Source organism: Paramormyrops kingsleyae, chromosome 21 (assembly GCF_048594095.1).
Source record: "Paramormyrops kingsleyae isolate MSU_618 chromosome 21, PKINGS_0.4, whole genome shotgun sequence".
Taxonomy (NCBI): domain Eukaryota; kingdom Metazoa; phylum Chordata; class Actinopteri; order Osteoglossiformes; family Mormyridae; genus Paramormyrops; species Paramormyrops kingsleyae.
In genome coordinates, this window is record NC_132817.1 from 20,475,206 (window position 1) to 20,502,463 (window position 27,258).

At 43.0% G+C, this 27,258-nt stretch overlaps 2 protein-coding genes across 4 annotated transcripts in view; both read left to right on the forward strand.

The window, feature by feature from the left end:
- The first annotated feature begins 843 nt into the window (after window positions 1–843).
- ro60 (Ro60, Y RNA binding protein) lies at window positions 844–9,491 on the forward strand. 3 transcript variants are annotated; one of them, XM_023806402.2, is made up of 10 exons: window positions 1,213–1,458; window positions 1,698–1,806; window positions 2,050–2,597; window positions 3,447–3,667; window positions 3,829–3,975; window positions 4,064–4,201; window positions 4,322–4,438; window positions 5,129–5,245; window positions 5,350–5,496; window positions 6,758–9,491. In XM_023806402.2, exons 3-10 carry the CDS (start codon window positions 2,069–2,071, stop codon window positions 6,908–6,910), a joined length of 1,569 nt encoding a protein of 522 aa, XP_023662170.2. In that variant the 5' UTR covers window positions 1,213–1,458; window positions 1,698–1,806; window positions 2,050–2,068; the 3' UTR covers window positions 6,911–9,491. The 3 variants fall into 3 exon arrangements, with proteins under 3 accessions (XP_023662168.2, XP_023662170.2, XP_023662169.2); XM_023806400.2 differs by lacking the exons at window positions 1,213–1,458; window positions 1,698–1,806 and adding an exon at window positions 844–1,088 and having other exon boundaries at window positions 6,758–9,490; XM_023806401.2 differs by lacking the exon at window positions 1,698–1,806.
- Window positions 9,492–10,435: 944 nt separating this feature from the next.
- Window positions 10,436–27,258, forward strand: part of cdc73 (cell division cycle 73, Paf1/RNA polymerase II complex component, homolog (S. cerevisiae)) — a 42,451-nt gene continuing 25,628 nt past the window's right edge. The window contains exons 1-10 of the mRNA XM_023806508.2: window positions 10,436–10,594; window positions 11,357–11,462; window positions 11,639–11,708; window positions 11,877–11,939; window positions 12,462–12,514; window positions 12,790–12,878; window positions 13,838–14,048; window positions 19,958–20,056; window positions 20,375–20,453; window positions 24,387–24,451. Of these exons, the coding sequence (XP_023662276.2) occupies window positions 10,464–10,594; window positions 11,357–11,462; window positions 11,639–11,708; window positions 11,877–11,939; window positions 12,462–12,514; window positions 12,790–12,878; window positions 13,838–14,048; window positions 19,958–20,056; window positions 20,375–20,453; window positions 24,387–24,451 (966 nt within the window). The 5' untranslated portion in view covers window positions 10,436–10,463. The remainder of the gene's footprint in view (window positions 10,595–11,356; window positions 11,463–11,638; window positions 11,709–11,876; window positions 11,940–12,461; window positions 12,515–12,789; window positions 12,879–13,837; window positions 14,049–19,957; window positions 20,057–20,374; window positions 20,454–24,386; window positions 24,452–27,258) is intronic.

Genomic DNA, 27,258 nt, shown 5'->3' on the forward strand with positions numbered 1-27,258 from the left:
CTCATACAAGTCTCAGGCGAGTTTGTAAGTCAGTGCCAGACAGTCCATCTGCCCAGTCTATAAATCAGAAATGTTTATTTACATACTACACCTCTTGAACCTAACACATTTCAAGACCTCATATTCAGGTATTTGTGCCATTGACATAGGCAATGAATATCACTACAAATCAATGTGTCGTTGTAATATAACTTTCATAAATAGTAAAAATTATGAGGATTTTGCACGAGGAGGGACTAAGATTGCTTAAATATCATTATTTGAGTAAAACGTACTTCAATTTTATGTATGGAAATGCAGCTAGGAATTGATGCCTTTATACCAGGAATCCCAAATGTATAAAACACATACTTGACTTAATTATTAGTTCAGAAAGTGTATTTAAACAGCTGTATGAGAAACCTTACAGGAATTAAAATGCACTGTAGAAGATGGATGAATGTTTTCCAGACAAAAAAAATGTGGGAGATCATTTCAAGAGTATAGGTGATAATATGGATATGTTTTTTTTTGTTTGTCTCTGTTGACAGGCAAATTGAAATAAATTATTTCTAATTAAGCTGCTATTTAAATATTTATATATACGTATTATATTTAATTTCAGTTATTTTTTAATTGAGTATGACCGCATTCATCACAACCGTTAACACTTGGCTTGAGGTACTGATTGTATATAGCACTTCATAGTAGCCAAACAGGAATAACATGATTTGCAGTGATTTTAAACATTTTTTTTATCCAAAACGTACAAACATTCTACATCTATCTGAACACATTTATGAACCTGGAAGAACACATCTGAAATGCATGAACATTTGAGGAATGAGGAATGTGCAGAATGCCCGGCTCGCTCGTGCATGGCCGGCATCCGCGCGGTCATCCCCTCCCAGCCGCCACTGCGGCTCCTTTTAGAGATTCCCTGAAAGGGGGGCCTTCTGTCGTCTGAAGATCGGGGTGCTCCGCTCAGGTACCCTGCGAGCTGTCACTCCGACGGGGATCTGGTGAATAGGAACTGCTGGCGGCGTTTTTGGTCTTAGCTGGCCCAAGCGTCCATCGCCATCAAGGCCGCCGCAAGTATTCATTCTCCGGTACGGTTTGTTTTCTCATAAGCGAGCATCGCGACGAAATGTCCGTCTGTAATCGTTAGCTGGTGTGCTTGCAATCAGCGTTGTTATAGCACTCATATAAACTTGATGGTTGTGCATTGATAAACACAATCGAATTGGTTTCTACGAGGCTGGGTGGGGGGCATCTTTTTGGCATCTCCGGGTCTGGATGTTCACCCATCGTTAACCGGCTTGCTAGTCAGACTTATAGGCTATAAGTTATAGCTACATAAAAACACCAGCCGGACTCCCACCGTATGCTACAACAAAAATAGCCAGTTTGTCAGCGATCGCTATCTATACTGGCAAGTAAAAAATTACTGGATGTTTTTCTGCATTTATTTCTATACAGGTAAGTACTTGGAAAGCGAAAAAACGATACTCGTTAGAATGATCTATAGCGTTCACGATAAGCGTGTTTATTTGTGTAGATGTGCAAGCCTTTCCTGAGAGATCTAATAAATTTATACGAAATGTTATCAACCAGTTTTATTTTAATACAACGCCTGCACAGTCACGGGATACTTTCGTGTTACTGTAGACAACTGGGTTTTTTTCTAATTGGGGGGGAAATGTTTTCCCCTTGTACAGATCATTCACTGCGATGGGGAGTCCTCCCGTGTTGACAGTAGCCTACGTTATTATCAGGCTCTCTGAATTTGACAGCGGTCAACTATTCTTATCTAGAGGATCACGTTAAGTAAAAAATGTTTTTCGATACTTTCGATATGTTACCCCTTACCAGCAACCCATGCATACATTGCTCATACATACTACTGGTATGCATTATGCTAATAAATTGCTTATCATTGATATGCATTATGCTTAATTATTAATGGTATCAGCGCTATGCATTCACAATTCGGTGCAGACACACCATGGTAAATGTCACGTTATGCCTACATCGCACTAATGCAGCATACTTTTCTCGATTTCTTTCTAGCACCGAAGGCTGTGCAGCAATGGATCCAGCGGAAGGCGCCCTGCCAGTGACCGATATGACCCGGCTGCGGCGCTTCCTGTGCTTCGGGTCGGAGGGCAGCATGTACGGCGCCAAAGGCCAGCAGCCGGGCATGGAGAACACGCAGATGCTGATGCGGCTTATAGAGGACGGCCGAGGGTGCGAGGTGGTGGAGGAGATCCGCAGATTCAGTCGGGACGGCGCATCGGTCGCTCCCAGCCCGGCGCTGTTCGCCCTGGCTGTCTGCTCGCAGCAACCGGACGCTAAAACCAAGCAGGCGGCCTACGAGGCGCTCGGGGACGTGTGCCGCTTCCCGACGCACCTCTTCTCCTTCGTGCAGTTCAAGAAGGAGCTGAAGGAGGGTATGCATTGCGGCATATGGGGCCGAGCGCTGCGGAAAGCCGTCTCGGACTGGTACAACCAGAAGGAGGCCATGAGCCTGGCGGTCGCGGTCACCAAGTGCAAGCAGAGGACCGGCTGGTCGCATAAGGACTTACTGAGACTGTCACACATGAAGCCGGCAAACCCAGGTGGGAATAAATGCAGACGAATAAATATACAACAGTTCTGCACAATATTGCAACTTATAATAGTTATTTTTATTGTCATTATACAGTGCTGTTTGAAAACATCTGAATTCACTCTATGAGGCATAAACGCATTCTCATATATTTTCATACTGGCAGTATATGCAGGGTTTGTTGTGTTCATTCTTTAAATACTACAGGGGTTCTTAAGCATGATTCCCATTTTATGACAGTTTATTTTCAGGTGAACTTTTAATTAGCCCCGATGTTGTTGATTAAACCATTAACAGGATGCAAATTAATTAAAACTGGGGGCCGGCGTAACTGGAATCGCAGTTAATTGCAAGTGAATGTGTAGTAGTCAGGGATTGCATATATAACAGAAAACGAATCCCTTTGTGCTAATAGAATGAGAGAAGTTATTAAACTGAATCAAACAAAACACATACCAATTGCACATTCAATATGCAGTCCTGATAATTACTCTTGGCAGCAATATTATTTTAACTTTAGGGTACATCTGTAAAAGGTTACTTATTTTTCCATTTTAGTATATCTTTTATAAAACCTGGAGTTTATTATTATTTATACAATTATTATTATTATACCATTTATTTTTCTGTTAATAATAATGCAGTTAATTCAATTAATGTTAATTGATAAAGATCTTTTAAGTGAAATACTCCACTGACTACGATTTGCTATTGTCATGGACGAAAACCCCTGTTGTAATATATGACCATTGAAATTCATGGGTAACCAGGTTTAGTGCTGATTGAAAGTCAAAGAACAAATGATAATCTATGCAAAACTGGTTATTGTAACTGTAATAACTATCTGCTGTGTCTTTAGGGATTTCCTTGATCAATAAATACATTACAAAAGGATGGAAGGAGGTCCAGGCGACATACAGCAACACAGAGAACTCTGATGAGGTAGCTGAAGTTCTGAGGTATCTTGAAGCCGTTGAGAAGGTGAAGCACTCCACAGATGAGGTGGAGGTGATTCATTTAATAGAGGAGCATGGACTAGAGCCAGAACAGTTACTGACAAGCCACCTGAAGTCAAGAGAGGTCAGCAACACCCTTTCTGTCCTCTAATTCTCTATAATTATGGTTTTGCAATTTTACGATTTTGTGTTTTTGGAATATTTGTAGGTAGTTTCGGTAAGTGGTTTTAATAGGCCAATATCTGGGCCATTCTGTACAGTTTCTGCGGTGTTCTTATGCACTAGGTGTGCAAGGCGTTACTTACGGAAATGCCCGTGGTCACTTTGCTGAGTCGCCTGGGGAAGATGACCGCTGATAACGTGCTGCAGCAGCGTAGTTCGGAGGCCGCCCTGGTCTGCGAGAGACTGCAGTCTGAATCCGCGCTGAGGAAGGTCAGCGCCTGACACAGCGCGTGTGGCTGGGAATCCTTTGGATTTCGGCTGCCAGTTGTCTTGATGTTTGCTCTTTCGTTGTTTTCAGGATAAAATCCACCCCTTTCATATTTTGCTGGCTCAGCAAGCGTATAAGAAAGGCCAAGCAAACAGAGGGAAAGTGAATTGGGAGACTGACCACGTGGTTCTCCAGGCCCTGGATGCCGCCTTTAACAAGTGTCTCATGGTAGGAAGTAGCAACAAACACAAAGAGACCTTCGTATAATTAGTGTATATCAAGTGATCCTGGCTCACGCTGTGTACTAACTCAATACTATTAAATCTTTTTCTGCTTCCCACTCCCCAGAATGTTGAACCCACTGGGAAGCGTTTTGTGGTGGCTGTGGACGTCTGTATGTCCGCAAACAGCACGGTTCTGGGAAGTTACCTCAATGCGACCACAGCAGCTGCAGCCATAACTATGGTAAGACCGTTCTTCCGTAGCTCAGCCCGAGCTAATAGCAACAGCTGCAAAAAATGGGGTGGAGGGGGGGGGGGGGCTGCATATAGCATCAAAAGTTACAGTGAAGACCCTTTAATTATGAATCTCAACTCTCAAGAGCCATGTTTCCCAATCCAGTCCTCTGGGATCCACAGACAGTCCGTGTTTTTTATTCCTTTCTAACTTGTGGTAGGGAGCTGGGAGGAAGCCAAAATGTGGACTGTCTGGCAGGGATCTATGAGGGAGCAAAAATGTGGACTGTCTGGCAGGGATCTATGAGGGAGCAAAAATGTGGACTGTCTGGCAGGGATCTATGAGGGAGCAGAAATGTGGACTGTCTGGCAGGGATCTATGAGGGAGCAAAAATGTGGACTGTCTGGCAGGGAGCTGGGAGGGAGCAAAAATGTGGACTGTCTGACAGGGATCTATGAGGGAGCAAAAACGTGGACTGTCTGACAGGGATCTATGAGGGAGCAAAAACGTTGACCGCGTGTGGGTCCCTGAGGACCGGGTTGGGAAACACTGCTCTTGAGAGTTGAGATTATGTGCTAGGAGTTATAGTTACGTAGCTAGTAATACAGCTTGGATAACTACTTCAGATTCCCTGTACTCTGAGGTAATGCATTTCCATGACAGTCCGTATATTAACAGCGAGTTTCTGTTGATTTTAAGGGTATTGCACGAGCAGAAACGGAGCCCCAGATTTTGGTGTTCTCCGAAGGAGCCGTCATTCCCAGCACTGTCACTACTGACATGTCTCTCGCACAAGTAACGGCAGAGCTAGCGAAGGTGGGAAAAAGTCACAATTTTTCAAAGTAGCAGCTGAATGCAAAGTATGGGATTAGGCATTTGGTGTTGAATTGCTTGTCAAGTTGTAGTGTTCCCTTCTGTAGAGTACTGGTGGTGCCACAGACTGTGTCCTCCCCATCCTCTGGGCCACGGAGAACCAGAAACCAACAGACGTCTTCATCATCCTGACCAGCAACACCACCAGCTTGGGGAGGATTCACACAGCAGAAGCACTCAGGATGCACAGATATGTGAGTATCAATGCCACAATCATTACACCGCAATTCAGTTTGTCACGATTTTCCATCAATTTCAGCGGTTCCAGCTCGCTTCGGTTTTCCACTGCGGAAGGGTTGGCTCTATACAGGCGTTGCTGGGCTTGCAGTGTGACAGTGACCTAAAACCAAAGGGATGCTTATGTACTGTTCACACAGTGTACATCTTGATTTACTGTATGTTAATTTTTGTGTTTTGAGAATCGCCAACTTATTTTAACATCAAACGCTACTAGAATTAGCATTTGCACCGGTACATCACAATGTGCAATAGTACTGATATGAATAATATATAGAATATATTATTGTATTTCTATGCATTTTGACCAATCAGATGGCGGTAACACAAATGGCTTGGTTTCGTCATACTTTTAGCGCTGCTACTATGCAGGCACAGCTCGGGTACGACTCAGATCATTTACAATGGAAAACTGCCAGTTTGCGGTACAGCTCGGGTTCGACTCGGTTCTTGGTAGCAGTGGAAAAGTGTCTAGCAGTGGAAAAGTTGTATTGCAGTTCTATTTAACACTGGCAGTAAAATCAAATGTTTCATTTTACATTTTTTTCAACATTGGGTGATTAAAACTATGCTGTTTTTGTAGCCTGTGCTAAGTGCACCGCAATGCAAACAGACTGTCAAGTGTCTGAAATGTTGAAGTACAGGCCAAAAGTTTCGTTTTGTATGTTTTTTTTCCACATTCTCCGTATTGAAAACGGAATTGTGCACTTTATGTACGCACAAAGTAATGCACAGTTTATGCAACTGGGAGTTGAAGTGTGCAACAACTTTATTCAAGATACCGACATCCTTCGCTGTTAATGCCTGTTAATTAAAACAAGCCAAATTTAATTTTTAATAGTTCCTTTATTTCAGTATTTAAGTGTTAACAATTAGGATACAGTGGTAATATTGTGATGCATTGAATGGTGGTACTGGTATCATGACGAGTATGGTATCATGAGCTAGTTGGCAGTACCCAGCCCTAGTGTGTTTGTTCCATTTATGCGCGATCAAGCAGCAAAGGCAGGTTGTAGCTTGACAGGTAGAAATCTGACGTTTCTGGTTCAGATTCCAGACAGACCTGATTCGCTGTAATGCTGTAATTACTGAGTTTTGCTAATTATTTACAAACCAAGGTGGTTGTTTCCTTTGTACCATTTACAATGAACTTATGTTGGTGTCATTATGAATAATTGTGCTACTAATGTGTTTATATTTGTTTCTTTTGTTTTGCAGAGAATGGGATTGTCCTCCAAATTAATAGTGTGTGGCTTGACCTCAAACGGGTTCTCCATCGCGGATCCAGAGGACCGGGGCATGATTGATATTTGTGGCTTTGACTCTGGAGCCCTACATGTCATCCAGAATTTCGTTTTGGATCAAATTTGAGAGGAACGCGTTTGGGGAAGACACGGACAAAACATTTTTAAATATTAACAATTAGGAATGAAAGCAGTCATGGGTCCAGTGGAACATTAAATCATAAAAGAACACAGAAATTACATTCTTAAGGGGTACATCTGTTTTTTTTTTCTCCCTAGTTTAGTCATTGGAAAGTAATTCTGATATGAAAAATTTGTCCAGCAGGCTGGATGATTCTATATTGGAATAGCAGACAATGTCACACATTGCTGCAGAACCTTTTTGGTATGAAATTGCATTTTAATATTAAATTAAAAAGGCCTAGCAATATTCTAAGTTCTAATATAATTTCAACAGTATGGTGTAATGAACAAAATGATGTGGACAGAAGATTCTTCTCTATAAGCAGGAGTTTCTTAGCAAAAGCTTAAGTGTGCTGCTAGCAACTAACACTTGATAGAAAAGTTTTCTGTGACAGATCACACTTATGCAACACACAAAATGTTTTTTTTTCCTTTAGGTTCACGCTAAGCATGTATATTGTGATGTACATGGTACATAATTCAAGATTCAAGATTCAAAGCGTTTATTATCATATGTACAGAAAAGTAGTATTTCTCAGTACAATGAAATTCTTACTTTGCTGTCCACTCACAAATGCCAGGTTAAATTAAATTACAAGTACAAAAGAGCATACTTGAGAAAAATAGTGCAAAAAGAGCTTAAAGTGCAAAGTGACCTGTTGTGCAAATGAGGTAGGTCATGATATGCAAAGTGATCTGTTATGTAAATGAGGTAGGTCGTCTATTTAGGAGTCTGATTGTAGTGGGGAAGAAAGAGTTGTTTAGCCGGGATGTTCTAGATTTCACACTTCTGAACCTTCGTCCCGAGGGCAGGAGTATGAACAGTCCGTGTTGGGGGTGTGTCGGGTCTTTGAGGATGGTAATGGCAGTGCTTCACAACCCAGTCTGTGGGGACCCCCAGACTGTCCTACCAGGAGCTGGGAGGGAGCAAAAATGTGGACTGTCTGACAGGGAGATGGGAGGGAGCAAAAATGTGGACTGTCTGGCAGGGAGCTGAGAGGGAGCAAAAATGTGGACTGTCTGGGGGGTCCCTGAGGACTGAGCTGAGAAACACCACATTATGGGACAGTTTTACCTCTTCCTTGCTCCATCCATTCAAATGAAAGAAGTGGGTACAACTATTTTAATAGATAATGGGTAGAGGTCAATTGTAGCATTTTTTATCATTTTACCTTGGTTATATAGTAGGACTGATGTCTGGATTTGAAGCATCAATTCTTTTTTAATTCCTCCTTAATTTGTTTAGTCTTTATCACCATTTATGTGATGCCAACTGTGCATTACCATGGACGTTTTCCAGTGCTGTATCATGCTGGCAAAGATGAATCCACCTTTTTATTGTTTGGCAAAGTTACACCTGCTAGGTAATAGAAAAAAATATTGCCAGAAGTCATAACACTTAAGCATCAGAAAGTTAGATACGCAGAACACTAATTCAAACTAACGAAACAACGTTTCACTACTTTTTAGATGTGAAGGCTGCAGCTGAATGTACCTTTTATATTATTTGTGTAACACTTTAGATCTGTATTTTAAATGAATTTGAAATACTTTATACTTCAAACAAGAATGAAATAAACTAAAAAATGACAGCGGGAGTGATTTCTTTCTGAGAACGATAAGCGGATGTTGAAGCAGGTGCCTAACAAACAGCTACCAAGAGTCGCTCCCCACTGGTTGAGTTTTACCAAACACTTAAACTCTTGGTTACCAGTCTTCGATTTAATCGGGATTTCAAAATCACACTGAAATTAACCGCTTTGACATTGTGGTATTTATAAAACCCCAACCATAACTGAAAAAAAACATGCCTTTCATCACTGGGATCTGGATTCAGAATCACTGTGAAATTGCCCTGAGATGCATTTGAACATTTCCAATGAAATAGTGACACAGTGGGTGAGTGGTGGCCCAGTACCTTTCTGGTTATTCATTGAAATACAGCCACGGCTGTCTGTGACACACGCATCTTCTACCTGTGTCTTTGAGGCTTTCTTCTACAGTAGGTCAGTGTTTACCAACCCGGTCCTTGAGGACCTCCTTATCCTCCTGAGACCCGACCTATTCATTTATGTCCATTGTAGTGGACATTGTATTTTTGCATTTATTTTTTCACTGATGTTGGGAAACGTATTTATTCTTGTTTTGCACTAAAGAGGACATGCTGTGAAATTAAAATAAGAATAAATTTGAAAAAATCTGAATTGTAAGATGTCTTATTTCCTCCAAAGACGAATAACCTACAATTGAAGGACACTTTTTTTCCTTGGGTCTCAGGAGGTTAAGGTTCCTGTTTTTGCTCTCTCTTAGCTCCCTGCCAAACACATTTTTGCTTCTCCCGGGGGCGGGGAAGGAACAAAAACATGAACTGTCTGGGGGCCCCGAGCATCGGGCTGGGAAACACCACTCCAGGTAATCGAGTTTCCATGGTACAAAGACCGGCTGAGTGGATAAGCTTCAGACTGTGAATTGCAGTTTGCATGGTTATTTTTGTGTGTACCGTATGATTGACTAGCATCCGTTCATCTTTTAACCTGTAAATCCCTGGATCACCACGACTCAAACTTGATAGGTCATCTGAAGGTAAACAGAGAGGTGTTTATGGACCTGTACCTGTAATAAAATGGTCTTCAGAATGGTGTGTTGCTTTCTTTAAAACCATGCCAAATATGAAACCAGAGGAAAAAAATCATGAAACATGGAAAAAATGAAGAATAGTGAAAAGACATTGGTATGAGTAATTGGTATGAGGCTTTGTGCTTAAGAATGTTTGTGCATTTTAATACATAACCTGAAGGGTTCTCATTAAGGCTGGTTCGCTTACAAAAGTGATGATAAATTATACAGCTTCACTATGAATCTAGGATCACAAAAGGGCTGATGTGAAATAGTAAAAACTATAATTCACTTTAGTTATAATAATTTGGCCACCTAATAAATGCCCTATGTTTGTCCCACACCCACATGTGCGTGTGTGTGTCCTCTTCTACCTGGATTTTCTACATACATATACATTACATGATTAAAAATGGCAGTTTTGAAGTTGCTGCGCTAATCAAAGCTGTTCTTTTACAAGAAGTTAGGGATAGCTCCTGCGCAACATGGCTGCTCTGTCAAGCGACAGAAACTGGAATGTACTCGTTGCAGCTAATAAAATATCGCCTGCTGGTATAAAGGAGTACCTGCTCTTTTATTCTATTTCTATGTCAACAACTGTAGAGTGGATCCAAAACAGTCTGTTCTCAGCATGCCTGTAAAATAGATTATACTTGTTTTTCTTTTAGACGTTCAAGTAAAGGACATAAAGAAACAAGTATATTTTCTATATGTGTATATTTGTCTTAAATAAGTGTGTCATAGCTTTTATGTTATTTTGGTGAACCATTATAATAGCATGCAGAGTGGCGAAATAATTTAAATCAGGCGCGTTACGAGACTACTCACAATTGAAAACCGCTTGGGGGCCTAACAAATTCACTCTGTGAAGACAAGTGAAGATGGCGGACGTACTGAGTGTTCTTCGTCAGTACAATATCCAGAAAAAAGAAATCGTCGCAAAGGGAGATGAAGTTATATTTGGAGAGTTTTCTTGGCCGAAAAATGTCAAAACCAACTACGTTATTTGGGGGTATGTCGACGAACCGTTCGAGTCTTTAAGATGCTAGCTCCTTCCATGTTTGCTGCCTACAGTTCTTGGTAAACTTTTCCTGCGTTCAAGGCAGCATGTTCGATAAAACAAGCTATTATGACACAGTTATGGAGTTAGCCTGGTGTATATAAGCGCGTATATTACTGGTACTGCTTCGTTTTTTTTACATATGTGTATAGTTGCGCTCTTAGTCTCCTGTAGCTGCTTAAATATTAGCCATGCAAGTAGGTTGTTTTATTTATATTTTTAGCGTAGCCGCTGTAGCTTCTTACCTGGTCTGTCAAGTTCCGCTACACAGACACACAGTCCTACCTGTCAGGTAAACCCTTAGACTGTGTACTTTATATAAACTCGATTTTCTGCTACGGAAAGTGCAAGATTAACCTTTGGAAATCGGGACTGAATGTGACATTACTTTAGTGAAGTTGCTACCATGCTCGTTAGGTGAATTCTCTTGACTAGGTCACTACCTCGCATCTTTGAAGTCACCAAGGTACCGGAATGGTACCGATAGATCCAAAATCAGTCATTCATTATTGGTGTTTCGAGAGAAAATTGATTTACTGAGTAATTTCGTGAATAGATGTTGGTTTCCATGTGTCAGTCCGCACCTGCTTCCTCAGCTCACAAACTACATTCGCAAGTAGCTGTTTACAGCACTGTTACACCCATGTTCTTTAAAAGATACTGCGTCGGGACGTGTTTTCCTTTTGTGTGTTTAATGTGTGTGATTAATTGCAGAACGGGGAAGGAGGGCCAACCCAAGGAATACTATACTTTGGATTCCATTCTGTTCCTGCTTAACAATGTGCACCTTCCTCATCCATCTTACGTGCGAAGGGCTGCAGTAAGTGTTTTTTTTTTTGTGCCGGTCTTAGATTGCTAGCATCGCAAGTTACTTTCGCTAAAATGCTGTTGCTGTTTTTGTAGTATTTTTCTTTTATGATTGTCATAACATGCTATTGGTTTTGCCATTTTACTGGAATTTGCTACTCTTAATTAAAACATATATTGACTTCATAGACAGAAAACATTCCTGTTGTAACAAGACCTGACCGAAAGGATTTGCTGTCTTATCTCAATGGGGAAAGTTGTAAGTAAAAATTCATAATAGGTGTGTGTGCAGACATGCACGTGCATAATGTGAGCCTTAGCGATAAAAATGTCGTTTCCGAAATGTGAGCCTTAGCGATAAAAATGTCGTTTCCGAAATGTGAGCCTTGGAACTGCGCGTTGTTTATATTTAACCTTTTCTTTACAGCCACCTCAGCAAGTATTGACAGAAGTGCACCAATCGAAATTGGATTACAGAGACCGACACAAGGTTTGTGAACTGTCAGTTCTAATTTGCAGTTCTGTTAACTTTATCAAATATTATACACAGCGCTTCCAGTTTGTATGTTTTTCCTTTAGGTTGAATCGAATCGTGCATTTACCTCTGCTAGCCTGATGTGTCTCTACATTCCCTGAATGTTCTTAATGTTGCACCTCTTGTCATTGAATTGTTTTATTTGTAGCTTGGCGTTCATTGGCAGTTTATTGAAAGCATCTACTAAATAAAAGCAAATGTAAATTTAAATCAGCGCTGCACAATATATCATTTCAGCATCATTATTGCAGTGTGCACATGTACGATCACGTTGTATTTCACTGCACTGCTTTTTCTCTGTTGAAATAACTCACGGCAACACCATGAACTATTTTACACACACTGCTGGTAGATCATAAGTTCTATTTGGCTGTAGGTTAATTTAGGTGATTTAATTAGTTGGAATGAAACTGTGTAAGCCAGCGTCAGTGGATGTGGTTTGTACCTGTGATGACAGTTTTGTCTTCTCTTGAACAGTTAAGAGAGCAGCAGATGAAGTCTCTTCAGAAGCAAAGAAACCAAGGGTAGAGGTAAGGAGTATTGTTATGCAATACTGAAGGTTATGGAGTATTGTTATGCAATACTGAAGGTTATGGAGTATTGTTATGCAATACTGCAGGTTATGGAGTATTGTTTTGTGCGTGGAATGGTAAGTGCAAGGCTTTATCATTTAAAGACAAACTAGTGACTGGGAAACAAACAGACAAGCAACAGCAATGACTGTACAATTCACCATGCGTCTGGCGCATGTGCAAAATATTGTCATATTGTCCTGCATTAAATGTGAGTTTGGTTCCTCTTTCAGGATGAAGAACGGGTGCGTTTGGATAAGGAGCGTTTAGCCGCCCGCCTCGAGGGACACAAGGAAGGCATCGTGCAGACAGATCAGATCAGGTATGAATCTTATCATGCAGCTTGTATTTGTAAGCTTTTGTATGATGAGCTTCAGGCTGCTTGTTTGTCTATAGGAACGAGCAGGAACTTCTTAGTACTTGCTTGCTAATGCTTGAAATGTGCACAGAAAATTATTGAATGCATCTGAGCCATTAACGATCCTTTCTGTTACCAATAATATAAACAGAACTTGAAGATTTAATGTAATGATGTAACCAGATGGCAATGCTTTCAACCTGTCATGGACAATTGAAGAATCATTTCCTCCTTGTCTAGTTTACCGACTTTGATGCTCAACACACCAGGCTCTGCCAAATTGGAGTTATAGCAGCTCAAATGGCTATTTTTAATTAAGCAGTTGAAGTGGTTTGCGTCGCATGCTTACGTCATGATATTTAAGCGCATGTGTAAGCAGTAAGACGAGGTCCATTTAAAACGGCAATAAATCCATGTTTTGTAAAACATATTTTGTCTTACATTTAGAATCAGAACCTCACATGCAGCAAATTTGTTTCTGGATGTCAATGGTTCTCATTCACTAGATATGTACACAGTTAAGACAATGATCGCATACAGTTCAGATGATGTGTCTGTCCATGTGTAGTTTAATATGTAGAAAAATGCCAGAGGGCATGTCTGTGTAAGGAATGCTTTAATAAATGCCGCATGTAGACATTACAATAAGTACAGTGAGTTACATTTTGAAATTGCCCCTGTGAATTCCTTTTTGTAATACTATTGTGCAAATTTGGCTTTTTCACTTCTTATGGAGGTTTTAGAGTTGCCAAAAATCATTGAGGAAATTGTATATCCTGCAAAGGCTGACTGGGGCAGTTCAGAAAAACGGCCATCTCTTTCCCTGATGAACGTTAAGGTTTTGGTGCTGAAAGGTCCTGACAGTAGTGGGTTTTCTTCCTTATATCTCAACACTTTTTCAATGGCCGTTCCTGTGTTTTTAGGTCCCTGTCGGACACGATGTCGGTGGAAAAAATTGCCGCCATCAAGGCAAAGATTATGGCGAAGAAACGGTCAACGATCAAGACCGACTTTGACGACGACATCGCCCAGCAGAGGAGCTTCGTCGACGCAGAGGTGGATGTCACCAGGGACATCGTCAGCAGGGAGAGAGTATGGAGGACGAGGACCACGATTCTACAGAGCAGCGGAAAGGTAGGAGGAAGAAACGGTTGGACCTCCTTTCCTTGTATCAGAACTTTGTCATCGGTGTCGCAATTTGTTTCACTTTTGAATTCTGAACGTACATCAAAATTCTGAATCTGAATCCTACAACATTTAGCCCAGAGACATCAGAAGTGTTTTGCACTGATTGTCAAATGATTATGTGTGGGCATGCAAGACTTTCCTAAAATTCCTTTATAGGCTTTCATTTTCAAGAAGTATGAGCTCCAGCTCATTTACATTTGTTCTCAAACACAAAGTTTTTCTTTATATTTTGGCTTGGATGTGTGTTTCCGGACTTGCAGTCTATGCAGTAGAGTGCCGGTGTCCTGCTGTGAACTTACTAATAAAGAAAAATCGATAAAGGTTTAATCCAGCTTGCCCAATGATTTTTAGAATACAGACCCAATGGTTTGAAAAATCCCAAATTACAATTTTAAAAGTTAAAGAAAAAATAGCCCTGTTATTCTTATGTTTTTGCACTTGGGGAGACTAGAGTGTTGAAGGAGTATAATTGGCAGCACTATCAGACTGACCAGGCTGAAAAATACAATGTCTGGTGGGGGCAGCAAAATAAATGACTTCCTGGCAAGACCAAGAAAACAGGCAGTATGTTTTTAATCGTAGCCGGGAGCCCAGTGATGTCGCTGTGCATGCCAGCTGCCATAGGCCGTGCTCTGATGCCGAGTGTGTGGAGACTCACAGGCGCAGAGCTGCAGAAATCCTATGCTCCCTCCAGCAATTCTGAGGAGAAATGCAGTTGCTGGCAGAATTTTATGCATTTCCTGTACTCAGCACTCGGTGAATGAACTGGAAAGTGATTGATTATTATGGAAGCTATACCTTAGTGATAGATAACAGGCAGGTGAAGTTGTCTTTGCTTAAAGTGTCACAATTTGTTACCAGATATTAATGCATTATATCACTAACCACATATTGGTTAGAACTTGTAGTCTTTTGTAATTTTTTGAGGGTAGCTTGTATGGAGGCAACCAGTAAACTAACCCAGGAATGAAAAAAAATATCTAAGGTGGGTCCCCTCTGCAGTCAAAACAGTTGATGTGATTTCCCCAACTGATTTTTGTTCCCAAGCCAAATGTTAAAGGTGATAATGTTTAATTATTGGCCTGTTATGCATAGATTGGCCCATGTGGGATTGAGTCCACTGTGTCCCATTAACTGAAGTGGATTTGAAAGCCCTGCTGTAAAGGATCTTGTTCTTTTGTCATCGAAAGTCCCATCGTTTGCAATTTTATGCACATTATGCAACAGCAGTAAGTTAAAAGCTTCTCTACTTTGACATGTTTTGAATGTAAAGCGCTGAAATATGCACTTAATGTGTCTGAACATGTATTTGTTTGCTGTGCGCACCAAGACCTTGAGTGGTAAATGTATCTTTTAAAGTATAATTCCGCTTAGGTAGCAGTGAGAGGCACAGAAAAGGATACGATTTGTTAAAGAGGAGGAATGGGATTGTCATGTGGAGGAGCTGCTTATCTGTTTTGTTCTTGGTGTGTTGCTGTGTTCAGACTGGGTTCTCTGATAGGACGACCTGCATTTTGTCCAAGACTCGTGTTTTATGATGGTCTACAGTGCAGGGGATGCTTAACCATAATTCCTATTGATCAAGAATGGTGGCTCAGGCTTCCCTCTTGGTTAGGGGCTCTTGTGATTGCTCTCCACAGACACTTTGGCCGTATCAGAATCGCCGCTTGTAAATTTTTCAATCTGACCAGTGTACCCCACTTGGTTACTAGCTTGGTTGTTGAGTGCAATCATGGGCTGCTTGACTTGCTCTCAAATGTATTATCTCTGAATCCCTGACATGACTGCAGAACTGGAGGTAGACTACTTAACAGAATGCAGTAACTGAATATTAGCAAGTTTAAATTTTTGCTAGTTCAGTCTCTTCCCCTCCCTGTTCATGGGGATGCCTTCTATGTGGCCTGTCGGACTTGATTTATTTTCAGTTTTTCTTTTTAGCACCAATGACATCGATTTGTGTTCTCGTGGACTACAGCTCTCCCGAGTGTGAACGTCTGACTGATAGCTCATAATTATAACAGAGTGATTGAGGAACATACCCCTTTATGAAAATGGGCAGTCTATCTTCAAAGCCTCATCATAACCGAAAATATAGCACATTTATGGTAAGGAAATGGACTGAATGAGACAGAATAAAGTTTGAGTGTTGGAGCTAAAGGCGTTACCATTGCCCTTCTATCACAAAGGCTGCAGATCTGTCAGGGGCTTGAGGGGCTTGTTTAATGGTGACATTTTCAGTATTATGCACTTGAGGCTTTTAGGAGGCTATCAGTGTTTGGTTTATGCTGAAAGTATTTCTGACAAAACTAGATTGACTTGAATTTAATCCTAGCTGGTACACCAGTGTGTTCTGTACTTAAAATATCCCCCTCCACCGCCCCCCCCCCCCCCCCACCCACACACACAGTTAAGTGTATCAAGCTTTCTCGACAAAGCCTTCTTAGTACAGTAAGCCCTCGGACATTCGCTAGGTTAGGTTCCAGAACCCGTCGCGAATGAGGAGGATTCGCAGATGTTTGGTAGAGTCACTAAAAATGGTAATATGTGCTTATTTCTATAGTTTATACCCTAAATATGCTCCCAAAACACTTTAATTTTTATTTAAAAGTTAGCTTAATACATTACTTTTAAAAACAAATGTTTGATCTAGAGTACAATATCGCCTAACGGATATTTGTCACACTAGCACATTTACAGTACAGTATACTAATGTTACCCCTAATCATTCATAGAACACGGCATTCTTTTGCATTCACAGTAAGCTAAAATGAGTAAAGAAACGGGACTGTAAACTTATTGACAGAAGTCATATATGTAACCAAGGTACAATTTAATAAAATACGTAAACGAAACATGTACTGTACGTACAGTGAACATGTACGGTGAACATGTGAAAATGACTGCATAGCGTACATCTTCAGCTGGGGGTTCGTGGGAGGGTTTGGGTTTGAACTTACGTAAACGTGTACTTACCATTACAAAATACTAAATTAACTATTTTCTAATAATTTATGTAACCATTAGCGTTCCAAAGGGAATAAACTTTGCAAATTGGATTCACATCTTGTAAAGGTACACTACAGTATGTACATAAAAAGGAAGGCTTCCATAAGAAAGCCACGTTTTTTTAAGGGATTTTGTAACTGATTTATATTGTATGTCTTGAAACTTTCCCCAAAAACACAGTAGAATCTTCATTAACTACATTATTATTTTTTTTTTACCAATTTTATACTCAAAAGCATGAAAACATAAATTACTATGAAAATTAAGCATAAACACTTCTGTAGGGTTTTTCGAGGATTTTGCAGATGTGCGTAAAAATCGCGGATGCAAATAAGTTTGCTTCCATTGAAATTTTCGCGGGTCTGTGAAATGCGAATGCACAAGGGCTTACTGTACTGGTCCAATAGCAGCAACTTCACTGTGTGAATAGCTAATTTAACTAAACTTAGCTTTACATTCTGAATTGGTTAAGTTTAAATGGAAGTGGGTACATTATTTTACTTGGCCAGTCAGTTGGTCAGTTCAGTTTTCATTTCATCTTGCACAAGTGTACGATGAAGCAGGATGTTTTTACTTGGGATTCTGGGTACTGCATTTAACATGATATTGGGTTATTGTCAAACTTTGCATTTTTCTTTTCAGCATTTGAAATGACTTCGGTTAACTTTTCACATTATTTAATAGGCAGCCTCATACCAAACCTCCGTTCACATTTGTGGCATAAATTGTAATTCATTATTTGTTCAGCAGGGGACAGAGTTGCTCTGCAGCAGCTGTGATTTTTCTTTTTAACTGCCTGCTAAGAAAAGCTGCACCTTTTTTCTGATTGCAAATTTATCTTTTAATTGTTCGCAATTAAATAGTGTTAAGAGCCTTCTAATGCACCCTTATCTGTATAGTTAGTTGATTAAAACTAGGCACAGTTTAACTGGCAGAAAATAAATGAGTGATTAATGTTATGCGCCGACTTCAGCCGGTAAATGATGGTGCAGCTGTAAGCATTGTTGTTCATCCACCAGATATGCATGCTGTCATTTCCTGTGCCTGGTCGCATTCGCGTCGCGCACAGCACCGCTATGCATGCTGTCATTTGCTGTGCCTGGTCGCATTCGCGTCGCGCACAGCACCGCTATGCATGCTGTCATTTGCTGTGCCTGGTCGCATTCGTGTCGCGCACAGCACCGCTATGCATGCTGTCATTTCCTGTGCCTGGTCGCATTCGCGTCGCGCACAGCACCGCTATGCATGCTGTCATTTCCTGTGCCTGGTCGCATTCGCGTCGCGCACAGCACCGCTATGCATGCTGTCATTTCCTGTGCCTGGTCGCATTCGCGTCGCGCACAGCACCGCTATGCATGCTGTCATTTCCTGTGCCTGGTCGCATTCGCGTCGCGCACAGCACCGCTATGCATGCTGTCATTTCCTGTGCCTGGTCGCATTCGCGTCGCGCACAGCACCGCTATGCATGCTGTCATTTTCTGTGCCTGGTCGCATTCGCGTCGCGCACAGCACCGCTGCTCGCGGTTTTCCCTTTGCGTGTTTGCTTGCTAGTTCCACCATTGCCATTCTCTGGCTTATGAAGACTGCTCTGGTGTTGCATGGTTCAGAAAAGCCTACATGTTGATTGTATATTTAGATCATCTGAATTTTAGTACAGTCGCAAGAAATCTTCATTCCAGAATGTTCTTTTGTGTGAAGGAGGTTTGTGGAAGGGTTAATTTTAGAAATTGCAGCAATCTATAAATCTACTGTAACTTAGTAGAATTTTTTTTTTTGGTTCAGATTATTATGAAGTCGGATTATTGGGGGTTTGCCCTGGAAGTAAATTTGCTGCCATCATTGTACATTAAGTTTAAAGTTGGTCACTCCATTAATCGGCATTTGCGGATGACAAGTTTTCGCTGACGTGACCCACGCTGCCCTCTCTCTGGTCTTTTTGTGGATACAGTTATTCAGTTGTCAGCCTCTCAATTATGAGGAGACGATGGTTCCACTTCAGCTGTGGGGGGGGGGGGGGGATACTCACCAGTCTTAAAAGCCTGGGAGTCTGACTGAATGACACGCTGGCTGTTAAGGAAAGATTATTGTAATACAATTACACTGTCCACTCCCTGTGATTTAAGTAAGACGAGGTATGTGGTTGGAGCGGTGTGCAGTGGAAACGCTGGGTCGCCGTGTTTTTCTGGGACCCTCGCCGGATCCAAGCCATCGTAGCGACATCTCGAGCCAGATGGCGTGGGTGATTGCGACATCCCCAAGATGGTGCTGAAAACCTGCTACCACACCACAGCAATCTTGTGGAAAAGGAAGGCGTAATTACAGTGATATTCTTTGATCTTCCCCAGGGGACCAAAATAAGTTGAAGTGGGCACGGCTCCCCACGGTAAACAGTCTGGAGGCGCTCATTATTTTAGACACCGGCTCCTCAAATTTATGTATCGCCGACTATATTTATCTCTGAGGCGTCCGTTCTCGGTCTGTGCCGCGTCTGTGCCGCCTTCCAGCCTGGGTCTGATGCCTATTAGAGATCTGCCGTTGCGTATGGTGATTGTCACGCGAGTGCTGGGGGCCAAGAGGTGCGGTGGGCCGGCGGGGGCGGAACCCACATCTCGGGGGATCGATTTGGGACGGGCATGTTTCACAGGTGCTGTCACCGTAACCTTCTGAAGACCACGCGCATGACCCTGCTCTTTTCCGGGTCGGATTTATGATTAGGGTTTGACTGATGTGCATCTGGCCTTTTGTTTTGGCCTCTCCAGGGAGTGCGGCAGCAATGCCCGTCCACACACACACACACACACACACACACACACACCAGAGTGATGGCCGTCTCTCTCTTTTGTTTTCAGAACTTCTCCAAGAACATATTTGCGATTCTGCAGTCCGTGAAAGCCAGGGAGGAGGGTAGGGCCCCTGAGCAGCGGCCGGCCCCCAACACCACCCAGGTGGTAAGCGTGCCGCCCCCACCCTCTCCGCCCCCACCCTCTTCCTCTTCAAAGCCCCCTTTCACCTTTGTCAGTTTCATCCAAAGACACACCAGCGGGGTGCATAATACTGCTCTATTAATCTGTATTACTGTAGCACTGGGAGCAACACAACAAATATCCAAATATACAAAAGCCCAGTGATTTACTTGCTCTGAATGTAATGAGCTTTGCTAAATAATGTGAATGTTTTCACACAAACATAATAACCATTGGGGTAGTTAGCGTTGTGGAATGTTGATCGGTGTCTCTCTGCCCCCCCCCCTCCCCCCCCGGACAAAGGACCCATCAGTAAGAAACAAGCCGCCGGTACCAGCTGCTTACAACAGATACGACCAGGAGCGGTTTAAAGGGAAAGAAGGTGAGTGGACTGATCACTGTGCATCTCCACACCCTCCTTGTAGAAAGACAACCTTCTATACCGAGAGGCTTCTCACCATCGGCGTCATGTTGCCTTTGTATGGCATGACTAATTTTTAATGCCATGTGCTGTACATAATACACATGTATTGTCTCATTTTTTTTTCCTCCTACTGAATCATCAGGTTTGTTGAATGATTAAAATGACACCTTTTGTCTTAATGAATAGAATGTCTAGCTTTTGCACCTCTGTGATGCCTTATGGACCATGTATGACTGCACGAAAGGATAATTATTTGCTCGCATTGGCTGACTGAATGGTTTGCCGGGATTCTGTCTCTCTGAGGTTGCTCCGGTCGGCAGCGATATTTGTCGATTGAGTCAGTAAAGCCTGATGTGTTCGTCCCTGACTCATTCTACCTCTCACCACAATCCACATCTTGAACTTGTCCATTGATATTCCAAATCGATGCACCACCAAAGACAGCTTGCGATTGCTCGTCCTATTACCTGTGAAAAGTTGAAATGGCCGTCAGGGTAGATGATCAGAGTGGTGAATATGCAGGGCAGAATTCAGTGGCTAGTTTACAGCTCGCTTCTTGGCCTGATCTTACAGCTCGCTCCTTGGCCCGATCTTACAGCTCGCTCCTTGGCCCGATCTTACAGCTCGCTCCTTGGCCCGATCTTACAGCTCGCTCCTTGACCCGATCTTACAGCTCGCTCCTTGGCCCGATCTTATAGTTCGCTTCTTGGCCCGATCTTACAGCTCGCTTCTTGGCCCGATCTTATAGTTCGCTTCTTGGCCCGATCTTACAGCTCGCTTCTTGGCCCGATCTTACAGCTCGCTTCTTGGCCCGATCTTACAGCTCGCTCCTTGGCCCGATCTTACAGCTCGCTCCTTGGCCCGATCTTTACAGCTCGCTCCTTGGCCCGATCTTTACAGCTCGCTCCTTGGCCCGATCTTTACAGCTCGCTCCTTGGCCCGATCTTTACAGCTCGCTCCTTGGCCCGATCTTTACAGCTCGCTCCTTGGCCCGATCTTACAGCTCGCTCCTTGGCGCGATCTTACAGCTCGCTCCTTGGCCCGATCTTACAGCTCGCTCCTTGGCCCGATCTTTACAGCTCGGTCCTTGGCCCGATCTTTACAGCTCGCTTCTTGGCCCGATCTTACAGCTCGCTCCTTGGCCCAATCTTACAGCTCGCTTCTTAGCTGATTTCTCATCGCACTATCTGACGTTGCAGTTCAGCATTCATACCGATGGTTTTGTATAACCAGTTGCTTTCCACGTTTTTTTCCAATGTTACACTAAATAAGATGTTAATGATGGATTGGGGAGGAGGCGAAATACTCTGGAAGATTACTAATTATGCTGCTAATGTAAGTTGAGGGGGGGGTGGGGGACGACGGTGCAATGTCTAGCCGGGAAAGAACCAGTGCCATGAATGTGAGTGGGAACAATGGGCAGGCTTGCAATTAAAATGACAGGCTGTGGACGAGCATCATTCCTCCCAGTCATCAGCTTCTGCTCTTCGCCATGTCAGCGCCGCATATCGCACCACTCCATCCCGACCCACCGGGCCGCCGCCGCCGCCACGCGCGCCGCATCCTCCCACGCTACGAAAATATGGCCTGCCAAATGTGTCCGTGCCGGAAAAAAGCACTAATTAAATTGGAAACATTGAGACCCCTGGCTCATCAGCCTCGTATCGACGATCAATTAAGGGCTGCCGTACATGGCAGGGTGAGTTACGCCGTCACCTGAATTGAGAGCGGGTAGGAAAACCAGGCAGACGTTGATTCATGTCTGCTCCTCTGCACACTAATTGAGTGCCCTGTGTTGCCGTGTTACCAATTCAATAGAAGTGGGCCTCGTCCGCATCTGTTCCATGTGTTGGGTTTGGAGTGTGGAGCATTGATTGAACATTGACAAAGGTGCGTTATCACCAAAATTATCATCATTAACTAATGCGGAAACAAAAATGGTAGCAAATGCTTGTGTTTGTTAATCAAAATCAATCAACACAATCAAAAACGCAACTTAGACACAATAACTAAACTGAGATGAAAGAAAATTCCAAAACTAACAAAAATAAAAATATATATTTTTTTGGTTTCTATTTTTCACCTTCTATTTTTGAGTCGCACTGTATGGAACCGTTGTCAGTGCCATGCTAGCTCCAAGAGGAGCAAGTGTGTCATGGATGTAAAAGGTCGATGTTGAGGTGCGCAGCTTAAGGAATGGAACCTGTGTATAAATAGGTGAGACGAGGGTTTACAATGTTTATAAAAGCTGTACCTTTATAAATAACTCATTGTACTTTGTGTGTTTTTCATTTGAGGGCTCTATTTCAGAAAATACAAACAAATAAAAATGCTCGAACTCATAAAACTCAAGAGAACCTAAAATAAAGGAAGCGAATTTGAAAAAAGTACTACAATAAGAACTAATATAAAGAAATGGAATTAAAATTACTCTGGTTGCCACATGGGGCTGCTGTTTTGTATAAATCCGTTGGACTTCTTCGTGCATTTAGGCTTTCAGTTCGCACATTCTCTCCCGCCTTTATATAATGTCAAATCTACCAAGTCTCTTAAACACATCTGGCTGTTTGCTGTGTTGTTGTGGTGTGTGTGTTTGGGTGATGATGAGGTCCTAGTTCAATGTTGCCTTTCCAGCTGTTTGTAAAACGTGCTCATAGCAGAGTACTTAAATGCTGAATTTGTATCCTGGTCAACGCGTTGGTCCAATGGAATGCTTACAGGGTGGGGGTGGGTGGGGGGACGGGGGGGGGGAGGTGACCGACCGGCTGCTGGTGACACTCCAAGGCATTTGGAACCGGATTTGATATAAGTGGGTAATTATAAAAGTGATACCAGTGGAACCAGAAAAGCCATCGCTAGTCTCCTCATGTTCCCTCGTGTGCAATTTGGCGCCTGCAGGAACGGGGGCCCGCAGATGGAGAGTGCTTTTGTCTGAGGGCTTTTTCAGCTCACGCCACACACACACAAACATGCGTCCTGTGGGAGTTCCTATTCCGTCACACACACTCTGACACACTGCTTCACCATCATTCCTGTGCCTGGTAAATGTTAGCATTTCTGTGGGCCTCGCTCTCACGCCACTGTGTTCATGTATTTATGTATTTATCACAAAATGATCATCATTCCCCTCACACCTCTCCCTCTGAGGCGAGGGATCTGTGCCAGCAATCGGAAGGTTGCTGGTTCGAATCCCGTGAATGCCAGCAGTGATCCTACTTCATTGGGCCCTTGAGCAGAACCCCTTCACTTGCAATTGCCGCGTCCTGCGTGTGATGTTAACCTACATCCAGCCCTATAAGGAGGTCCTCCAACTTAAAGGGAATAACTTGGGGGGTTGGTGGCAGGATTGGCACTCCAGCCACCGGAAAAAACCTCACACTGGTCCATCTGAAGTATCACCGGCCACATGGCTGCACTCAGGTTCTCAGCCCTGAGGTGGTTTGTTGTGTGCTGGGTGCAGCAACACGCTGTATCGGCGCATTTCCTACCTCTCTCACTCTCACATTTTGAACTTAAAATTTTTCGTACTGTTAAACCATCCGGACATAAATGGTAAATGGTATTTGACGGTATTTTCAAAAGCCGCTTTTATGAAAAATTGCCGACTTCAAATTTCAGCAAATGTAAATACACGCCCTAAATACCGGCTAAATACAGTAGCTCTGTAAGTATGGGGTTTTTTTGCATGCGGGAAATTTTTAACTAGCTTATCCATGTAGACGCACATTATCTGCCTCAAGTACTTCCACATGTGAAAAATATCGCTAAATGATGCGGTGTGATTCTTCTTAATACTTCTTTGATGTGATATGTGGGATGTCCTTCTGAAACACTGATATTTTGTGCAGAGGGGGTAATGAGGTTGCTTTTTTCTCTCCCTACCCGCTTCAGAAACCGAGGGCTTCAAGATCGACACTATGGGCACCTACCATGGCATGACTCTGAAGTCTGTGACGGTAAGCCTGATTATGTGTCTCTAGCAAAGTCCGCTCCCTTTTGCCGTCTGCTGTATCTGCCGACTGAATGCTGCTCGGCATTTAAGCCTGTCATCGCCGTTCGACTTCGTAACACGATTTTCTGTTTTTAGTAACTCCAGTTTTGTGAGGATTTTTTTTGTTTGTTTTTCCGGTTAGCTAGTAGGGAATATGCCACCGATGTTGGCCAGTTGTTTCGCATTTGAAAGTAAATAGCAACATCTGTTCATCTCTGTATCGCAAATGGCAGCTGTTCTTGTTGCATATCACCTTTTGGCTGCTACCTGCCAGCTCGCTCCTGCCAAAATGTCACATGGCTCTTGCGGATCGGCGCCCAGTTACCGCCAGAGCAGGGGTCAGGTTATTCCGGGGGAGCGCATGCAGGCCTGCTTGCTGCCGTCCTCGAATATTGAGAGCTCTTCTGTTTTAGCTGATTTATTTTATTTTATTTCCCAGGAAAAAACACACTTTTGTAATAGCATCTTGCTGGATATGATGTGCCAAACTCTTGTTATAGCTATATCATTATATCATGATTAATCAGGAAATCACATTTCATTGGTTAGCCCACAAATGATTGAATACACCCCTAACACACCCCCATCAACCATCTAATTTCTGATTGGTTCCCCTTCCTTAAGCGTCAGCTCAGTGCCCGCCCAATGCCAACCCATGAGTCCTTGATTACCGCATATCAGTGTTTCTGTAACCCATGATTGTTGTTTATATCTCCTGTTAATCAGCAAGTCACCCTTCATAAGATGCTGACACCAGTCCCTCGTCAAAACCATCCCGACTCCCATGTCCTCCAACCTTAGTCAGAGGGTAGTCGCTTTAGTAATTCTCGCCACCCGCCGCGACAAGACAGTTATCACCATCTGCTCTGGGTCACAGCACCCCAACAACACAACAACAAAAACACTTCTCTGCCTTCACTAAAATGATCTTTCTAGCACAGAATGGAGCAGATATCAAGCTAAACTATTAAATACGGTAAACAGAGTAAGTGTCAAAAAATATAAATTCAACCGCAGCTACTTAATACTCCAAGAACTTAATGTTAAACTACTAATTTCACTAAGGATTTTTCTAACATGACAGACTTTTATGAAGCTGCAATTACCTCTTAGGAGTACAACAGATTTAAATTTCTCTCACACCTGACATTGTAACAGCTGATATTTTTAGGGTCTGACATAGAAAGGTCAGACCTTACGGTCCAGTGGACTTTAATTAAAACTCCGACCGCGGAGCTGAGCGCCCAGGTCCTATTAGGCTTAGGTGTCAAATAAGATGGATCAGCTATAGCTGTGTGTGGTGCCTTTTTGTGCCATCCGCTGCCCCCCCCCAACCCTATTCCCTGGAAATTATTTTATGCTTGCTTGTAAATGCTTACAAAGAGCATTATATTTCCTTGCAAAAATTAAGGAAAAATTGCAGAAAAGTCGTAGTCAGCACAGCCTGCCAGATGGATTCGCATGGACGGCTTGGTGAGCATGTGTGTCTTTGAAATGTTGGATGTTTCACGCACTGGTCACACTTGTGATGTTTAAAATGGAGGAATCTGCAGCAGTTTTTTTTTTTCCCTCCCAACCACTTAAGTATTTCCAAGGACTTTTAGCTTTTGATTTTTAAATTGGATGCATTGCAGCCTTGGGCAGTAGCTTGCCTTTAACATGGTGTGTATGTGTGTGTGAGTAAGATGTATGGCTATATGATGCCTTTGAGCAGGTGACTGGTAACGGTAAATGTAGTACAGTTAGCAGTACAGTTCCTTAAGTGTGTTTTCCATCCCCTCCACTGGCTAAATTGCCCTGGAAACGCGGGGGCAACGTAGCAACGGCTTTGGCGCCGATGGTGCCGACATCTGTTATAACGGCAGCATCCTTGAGGCCTAGTGTGGGGCTCCGCGCTCTGATTGATAACTGCATCAGCCGACGGTGAGCACTGACCCCTCTCTGCCCCCCGAGTCTATTCCTCACGGCTTCTTACCGGAGTACGTGCGGCTCAGCATGATTAATTACCCTTTGTGGGTCCGCCGGTCTCCTAAGGCTGCACTTTGCACAATTAATCACCCCATAAGCCACTAGGACATTTATTTCAGTTCATAACCACCTGTGTTTTTTCCCTTTTCTCTTCCTCCCGGATGCCGTCTGGCTCCGGTCCTGCCCCGGCTGCTCACACGGGCTCCCTAATCCCTTATCGCTTTTGTCCGGGACGGTGGGGGAGAGGCACGGGTCCAGTGGGGGCAGCCATGTCCACAGCTTTTCTTTTCTCTTCTCTCTCTTTCTCTCTCTCTCTTTTTTTTAACCTTTCAATTAGCCATTGATTTACACCAGTAACAACAGGTGAGCATTGCTCCAAATAATGAGTCCACGAGGACAATTAAGCCCCAAGGCTGAGTGGGAGAAAGGACAGCGGGGGCCTGCGGGTCAGGGGGGAGCAGGGTTTGGGAGCCCCCGACGGCACTGGGGGTTAATGATGATGCTGGAACCGTGCTGCTCTGTCTGCTGCTCTGTCTGCTGGTCACTTGGTGGCTGTGTTGTATTGAAAATTTAGCAACATTAAGTTTTTTCTGTTTTTAGCTCTAAAGCTGTCTTTGCAAAGATGGATTTTTGGTTTCTCGGTGAATTGTTTGAAAAATGCTTTTCCAGAGATGCCTTTTTGCGTTGGGTTTGCGGGGTGGATACAAGTCAGCATCCGCATTGGGGTCTTAAAACGTCGTTAGGGAAACTGACCAGCAGAGTAGGCGGACAGCCGTTACCGAGGTAAACACTATGGTACCTGCA